The sequence below is a fragment of the Lasiodiplodia theobromae genome (assembly GCF_012971845.1).
Source record: "Lasiodiplodia theobromae strain AM2As chromosome Unknown scaffold_42, whole genome shotgun sequence".
Lineage (NCBI taxonomy): Eukaryota > Fungi > Ascomycota > Dothideomycetes > Botryosphaeriales > Botryosphaeriaceae > Lasiodiplodia > Lasiodiplodia theobromae.
In genome coordinates, this window is record NW_023336522.1 from 240,693 (window position 1) to 248,092 (window position 7,400).

General features: G+C 58.0%; 2 protein-coding genes across 2 annotated transcripts; both read left to right on the forward strand.

Annotated features, from left to right (window-relative positions):
* Positions 1-110: 110 nt before the first annotated feature.
* LTHEOB_10901 (Ribosome biogenesis protein noc4) lies at positions 111-3,977 on the forward strand (the record flags this gene model as incomplete). The annotated part of the gene is made up of 9 exons (XM_035507598.1): positions 111-736; positions 788-1,673; positions 1,731-1,866; positions 2,316-2,381; positions 2,441-2,509; positions 2,570-3,049; positions 3,100-3,211; positions 3,262-3,314; positions 3,412-3,977. The coding sequence occupies 9 exons, from the start codon at positions 111-113 to the stop codon at positions 3,975-3,977; spliced, it is 2,994 nt and encodes a 997-aa protein (XP_035367035.1).
* A 754-nt stretch (positions 3,978-4,731) lies between these two features.
* Positions 4,732-6,121, forward strand: LTHEOB_10902 (Tetratricopeptide-like helical; the record flags this gene model as incomplete). Its single annotated transcript, XM_035507599.1, has 5 exons — positions 4,732-5,304; positions 5,367-5,406; positions 5,459-5,552; positions 5,616-5,922; positions 6,053-6,121. 5 exons carry the CDS (start codon positions 4,732-4,734, stop codon positions 6,119-6,121), a joined length of 1,083 nt encoding a protein of 360 aa, XP_035367036.1.
* Between the last annotated feature and the right edge of the window lie 1,279 nt (positions 6,122-7,400).

Below are 7,400 nucleotides of genomic sequence, written 5' to 3' on the forward strand. Positions count from 1 at the left end.
GGGCGATTGTCCGAGCGCCCGCTCCGGGCGTGCCCTCGTAACTTTTTCGAGGCGCAAGCAATGCGGTAGCCCGCCCGCACAGCACACGCCCACGCACATTATACGCCTCGATGGCTCCAGAAGCGCTCGCCGGTCACAAGAGAAAGCGCGTTGTCGAAAAAGGCGCTGCCGAGAAGCGCTCAAAGTCCAAAGCCTCCTCCAAAAACGCAGCCACCGATGGCGACGACGACGAACAAGCTCGAATCCTGCTCCTAGAGAGCCAGATCACCGAGTCGCGCCGCCACTACAACAACATTGTCGAGCTGATCAAGCTGGCAAAAGATGACGGTGCGGAGGAATCGGCGACGCTCGCCATTGTCGCGCTTTGCCGCGTTTTCTGCCGGCTGCTGGTCGCTGGGAGCATGAAGAAAAGCAAGGGCTTGCCGGATTCGGAGGTCATGATCATCCAGTGGCTGAAAGAGCGGTACAAGGAATACGCGGATGTGCTTCTACAGCTGTTGAAGAGTGGGAACCCTATTTTGCAGAGCACTGCGCTCACTCTGGCCATGCGCTTGGTCAAGGAGGAGACTTCGGCGCAGAAAGGCTCTGGAGAAGATGCATGGAGAAACGGCTTGTTCTACCAGTTGGTGTACGCCCTTCTCGCCTCTACTAGCGCAGAGCATGCGCGTGAGGAATTCGTGGAGAAGTTCATTGAAGAGCATGATGATGTGAGGTTTTACGCCCTGGTTGCCATTGCGTATGTTGCCTCGATATTTTCCCTTCTGGAGATTGTCGCTGACCCGTGCAGATCGTGCCTCAAAAACCCGTCTTCGCCTGTGGAGCAAGAGCAGATCATCGTCAGTAGCTTGTCGGTCCTGTCTGACCTCGAAGGCGTTCCGGAATCCAAGGACGAGCTTGAGAATTTCTATGGCCCGGAGCCCGACCATCAAAAACACCAGCTCTACTCGCTGTCCGCGCACAAGAGACAAGGCCAAGATGCCTGGCTAGCTCTGTTCCGATCAGGCTTGAACAAGGAGCAAAGGAAGTCTGTTTTGAACATTATGACTTATAAGGTCACCCCGTGGTTCTCCAAGGTTGAGATGCTCATGGATTTTCTCACTGACTCGTATAATGTTGGCGGTGGTACCTCGCTGCTAGCGCTTTCCGGCCTCTTCTTCCTGATTAGGGAGAAGAACTTGGATTACCCCTCGTTTTACGGCAAGCTTTACTCCCTCCTGGACGAGGGAATCCTGCACTCGAAACACAGATCACGGTTCTTCCGACTTTTGGATGAGTTTATGTCGTCCACCCACTTGCCGGCCGCGCTGGTAGCCAGTTTTATCAAGCGACTCTCGCGGCTGGCACTTCATGCGCCTCCAGCGGGAATTGTTGTCGTTGTGCCTTGGGTGTACAACATGCTGATGAAGCACCCTGCATGCACCTTTATGATCCATAGAGTGATACGAGGGCCGGAGGCGCGGAAAAGGCTTGAAGATGAAGGGATGGACGATCCGTTCGATATGGAGGAGTCCGATCCGATGGAGACTGGCGCTATCGAGAGCAGTCTCTGGGAACTCGAGACATTGCAATCCCACTACCACCCCAACGTGGCCACACTTGCCAAGATCATCTCCGAGCAGTTCACCAAGCGATCCTACAATCTAGAGGACTTCTTGGACCATTCATACAATGGCGTAAGTCACAGGAACATACCAAAAGTGAATTTACAGGCCATACTAACGTAATCGTAGTTGATTGAAGCAGAGTTTGGCAAAGAGATGAAGAAGACTCCAGTCGTGGAGTATGAAATCCCGAAGAGGATCTTCACGGCGGATGACTCTGGCTTGGGACCTCTTGGCGGACTTATGAGCAGGGTGTTGGAGACTTGTTAGATGTGCCTCCAAGGCAAGAATAATATGAAGATTCCCACTGTTGGCTTGCTCCTGAATTTCTGCCGAGCATTTCCTCCATGAATGTCGCTTCACGGAGCCCAACCGTTCATATGCAATGAAGATCTCAATTTTCGGCATCGCTATCGATATACAAAGGGGTCAATGTAGTGGAAAATCACGAGCAAGCTCAGACCGTCTCGGTATCCGCTGCATGAACGAGGCAAAAGCTCAAAGTGGGAAAGCTTCGGTACCTTGTTGGTGCGAGTCATTCCGTAGGGCTGAAACGATCACGTGCATCGCTGACTTCACTTCGTGCGCGCGTCAAACCCAAGATCAGCTCCCGCCTTCCATCCTCTTCCCTCTTGTCGCACAGCCGCCCACGACGCTGCGCGCACAGCTCATCGAGCCCTCCCTGTTCGCGTCTTCTTGCCCCTCCTCCTGCAGTTACAGTTGAAACGCTCAGCATGTCCGAGGACAGCGAATTGCAAGCAAAGATCGCGGCTCTGGCCGGTAAGCCGCAGACTACCAAACACCATCGCCGTCGGCCCTGACAAACGTGTTCGCCACAGGAAGGATCAACGTCCACAAGCAGCAACAGCAGCAGCAGAACGAGAACTACCAGCCGCCCACTTACCACGGTAAATCCTTGAAACCAACAACTCGCCACCGCGGGGACAGAATCGCTGATGCCGGTCAAGGTCGCGGTCGTGGACGTGGCGGTTGGGCACCCTACCGTGGCACCCCATATGGCGCTCCGCGTGGCCGCGGTGGCAAGGTGTTCAATCGCACTCTGGTCTTGAACAACAACCGAGCCAGTAACGCTTCCGCCGATATCACTTCCCCGACCAACGGAACTACTGCAGACGGCGCTCCTTCGTCGCACGCCAATGAGGCATCCGGATGGGTTGTCAAGCGCGACAGGCATATGCAGCTGATCAACCCGGCCATCTATGATCAGGTGGCCCAGCAGCGAGCCAAAGATATAGAGCAGAGCACTGAGCAGCGCCGCCAACAGCGTAATCTGAAGGAAAAGGCCAGGCTCAGCAAACACTTTCAGATCAAGCAGGAGGCGTCTGTTGGGAACCAGGCTGCCACGACCCCGCACAACTACGAAATCGAAGTCGATAACATCCGCTTCCGCGTCACCGATGGCGGCAGCAAGCTCGTCAGGATCTCTAGTACGTTGGCGCCGCTGAGATGGCACATGGATGTTCTAAAAATATGACAGGCGATCCCAACACGGCGCGGGCAACTCCAAAGCAGGCCAAGATTGGCGGCGTCACGTTCTTGAGGAGCAAGAACGGCAACCTCTACCGTTCTGGACTCATCAAAAACAAACAGTACGTGCGGACAAAGGTTGCACTCATGAACAGACTAACGCCCGCCGCAGGAACAAGCCTATCAAGAAGATTAACGAGCCTTGCCCAAGGTTCACTACCACCGGTTGGCCCTTTCCCTCCCACTCAAATGGATAAAAGCGAGGGCTCGCGCCTCGCGGTCCGGTTCGTATGCCCAGAACCCACACTAACGTGAAGAGCAGGAACATGCGCCAAGGGGCCGCAGTGCCGTTATCAGCATGACCCGAACAAGGTTGCCATCTGCAAAGACTATTTGCTGAGGGGCAGCTGTGCGCTTGGCGACGGGTGTGACCTGTCGCACGACCCCACACCCAATCGCGTCCCTGCATGCGTGCATTTCCTGCGCGGCAACTGCACCAACGACGATTGCCGCTACGCGCACATCAGAGTTAACCCAACGGCGGCCGTGTGCCGTGCTTTCGGGACTCTCGGCTACTGCGAGAAGGGAACTGACTGCGCTGAGCGCCATGTGTTTGAGTGTCCTGACTATGCTAACCATGCAGTCTGCCGCAACCCCAAGTGCCGGCTTCCTCACGTTGACCGGGCCGGCCAGATCCGCAAGGCAGCCGCTGCGCAGACGGCCAGCGCCGAGCTGGGATCTCCGGATTTGTCGAGTGACGATGAGTACGACGAGATCGACAGCGACGACGTTGATTCGGATGAGGAGATTGAGGAAGACGTTGTCATGCAAGGCTCGGATGCCAACGGCCAGGAGCTGTCGCAGCAACAGGACTTTGTGAGCTTCTGATCTGCAAGAGTAAGTGCCGAGGTTACCTGCTGTAGTGCTATTCCCAGGGCCACCGATTTCCCATTTGGTGGAACCTGCCATGTGGACCGCTGCGTGCGCAGCATTGCTTGGAGTTTTTATTTGGTTCCACGGCGGCACAGTCATGATACCCGTTGATGGATTAAGGATCATTGCTGTATGGTAGAAGAAATGAAAATGGTCTTGAAAAAATTAACCTCTCCCCACGCTAATCTTGTCGTGTCAAGCCGCCTCCGCATTGGAGCCTATGCCACCTGAGCTTAACTGAATCGCACTACGCGAGTGCCATCCAAAACCAGAAGGGAAACTCGATCTCCGCGCGATGCCGGCCGGCCGATCCCTACTGTGCTTCGCATGCGGGGAAGGTCGATCTCCCGCCACAGTCACCGGCTCTGTATAAAATTCCTGGCGGAGAAGACTCGCGGCGGTCGTTCGGACGATCAGCAAGCGCTTTGTGCCTGGCGCATTGTAATTAGCCAAGCCGGGGCTCGCGATTCAGTAGGCACCACCTCCCGCACGCGGCTGAGCCCCTCCCGCTGACCACAGCTTCCTGCGCGGCTGTACATTAAGTCTCCATGCGTCCGCTGCTCCTTGCGCAGACTCACAAGCGCTACAAGATCAATCGCCGCGTCCGATGAGACCCTGCAGCCGGACTCTGCTTTCTCCTGACGCCAGCCTGTTTTTAATTTAGAAACCCCCGCGCTTCTCCCCGAGAGCGGACCGCCACAGCAACACCATGACGCTCAAGGACCTGCTGAAGAAGAAGGACAGGATCAGGGACGAGGCCGCATCGCAGCCGCTACCGCCGCGCGCCAGCGCCGACGACGCAGCAGCGCGCGCTCCGCCCCCTGAGTTCACGTTCATGCGCACCACGACCACAACCCAAGAGGTCATCGCCCCACCCAGCTTCCCCGGCGAACAGCCGCCGAAGACGCCCACCAACCACCACGGCAACTTTCTGTCGCCCCACGACATCTCCCCGAGCGTAAAGTCCTCGCCAGAGAGCCGCAAGAGCATCTTCGGCCGCTCGCTCTCCAACGCCGGCTCCCGCGACAACAAGCGCCTCTCGGAGCGCCTGCCCTTCGGCGGGCGCTCGCGCTCGGCCTCCAGCCTGGTCAGCTTGCCCTCAGACCTGCCCGCGGTCAACGAGGGCGTCGCGCGCAATGCCGACGACGAGGCGCAGTGGGAGAAGAGGGCGACGATACTGGCTAAGGGCACGTTGATCAGCAAGGCGGGCAATCTGGGAGATGGCGGGCTGGACGTGCCGCGCCGGAGTCCCAGCCCAGCCGTGAGCGACCCGGGGAGAGACGTATGTTGTCCCTGTCAACCCACTGCATTGCAGAGAGTGCTGAGGCGGGGGGTTTCACGCAGGAAAACATCCAGGAAGCCATCAGGCTCCACGAGGCTGGCGGTGAGTTTCACGCGGTCATACAAAGACGGGCCTGATGCTGACTTGGTGCCAGACCTGGAGCGGTCGACGGAGATATTCGGGCGGCTGGCAGACCCCAACGGTACCAACAACGCGTTGAGCCAGGTGCTATACGGGCTCGCCCTGAGGTCAGTCATGCGGGAGATGTGACGAGTGTGGGCGGCGTGCTGATGATAATTCATGCGAGGCAGACACGGCTGGGGATGCCCACCGAATCCTGAGCTGGCAGTCACGTATCTCTCGTATGCGGCATCGAACAGCGCCGAGATCGAGTCTCTGGCGCTGCAGGCGGGCATGAAGAAGGGCGGTGCGGCCAAAGGCGAGCTCGTGCTGGCCATGTTTGAGCTTGCCAATAGTTTCCGGCACGGCTGGGGCGTCAAGAAGGATGCGTCGGCTGCCAGACAATACTACGAGACGGCTGCCAACCTGGGCGACACTGACGCAATGAACGAGGCGGCCTGGTGCTATCTCGAAGGCTTTGGGGGCAAGAAGGACAAGGTGAGTCACGCTTTTGGAAGGGGCGAAGAAAAAGAAAAGAAAGATGTCCTGCGCAAGCCACATCTCTCCGACAGCCTCACTTGTTGGGCAGCGACGGGCAGGGGCTAATCTGGATTCACACGCATGGCAGTTCAAAGCCGCACAGTTCCTTCGATTGGCGGAGCAGAAGGGAAACAAGACAATCGGCAACACCTGGTAAGCATTCTTTTCAGTTTCACTCGGTGCCACGCGTCGGCATCGTCACGTTACCGGCAGACGACGACGACGGGAAGCGAGTTCCACGCCAGCCCGCAAATGATCGCACTGCGTCATCCGCCTGGCGGACCCTGGCCGCGTTCGTCCCGCGCTTGGCGAGGCGGCGGCGAGGGCGGCGGTCATGGCGGCGGCAGGCAGGACTCAACAGCACACAGCTGTGGCTTCGTCACGGGCACACCCGAACGGGACGGCGGAAAGCAGGCTAGCGCGTGTCAAGGCGGCAGGTGGTGCTGGCAAGCATTGGCTGTGCGCGTACACGGCTCCGACACAACAAGTCATCTCTCGCTTAGTGCCGCCGGAGAAGAGGCACGGCTCGGCCCCCACCCATCCTGCACGCTCATGCGCCCTGCCGCACCTCCAGGCTCGCCGACTCTCCCTCTGCTGCGCATACACGTGGCAGTGCAGCAGTGGTGTGCGTCCTGCTGCCCGTTCGCTTGCCCCCGGCTGCCACACCACCACCCACACCACCCTGGGCCGCTTTCCACCAACACGCCGGATCGCGCGATGACGGGCATGTTCGTCGACCAGGTGCGCCCGCGGTGGTGTTGCTTTGGCGGTCCATCTTGCTTTCGCTCTCGCGATTTCGATCCCAGATGGGCGCCAGCAGCGGGGAGCCGCCAAAATTTTCGTACCAGCCCGCGGGTGCGCGCGCACGGCACAGAGGCAGGAACAAGCAGCCGGAGCAATCCGCGGTCCTCTCGTCCCCCTTGCCTTTCGTTTTGTCGTTGATTCCCTTTCCTTACCCTGCTTATCGATCCAGCCCGCCTGCCGCTTTCTCTCCCCGGTACCCCCCCGGGAGCGAGGCAATGTATTGCTTATGCAGACCTGGGTTATCTCACCCAAGCCCGTTCGCACTCCGTCCCTCCATCTGGTCTCGTGCACGTTGCATGACGACGTGTTTTCGAATCGAGATGGGATATAGACGTGGATGGTGTGTAGTAATGCTTTGGCAAGGGTGAGAAAGACGGGTCTGCGAGCAAATGGCAGCGCGCGTGGCATCGAAGCAGCCGACCTTTCTTCTTGTCTCATTACACCAGTCGTTGTGATAGTACAGATCTGCTGACATTTTGGTCTTTTTCTCCGGCGCACAGGATCTGGAAGGACAAATACAATCCCAAGACATGATAATGATGATGACAATGGCTTGCTTTGCCGCTGCCTAGAAGGAGTAGTGACCGGATACTGTGAGGGGCGAACGAAGGAGGGGGGGGTGGGGTGAGAGA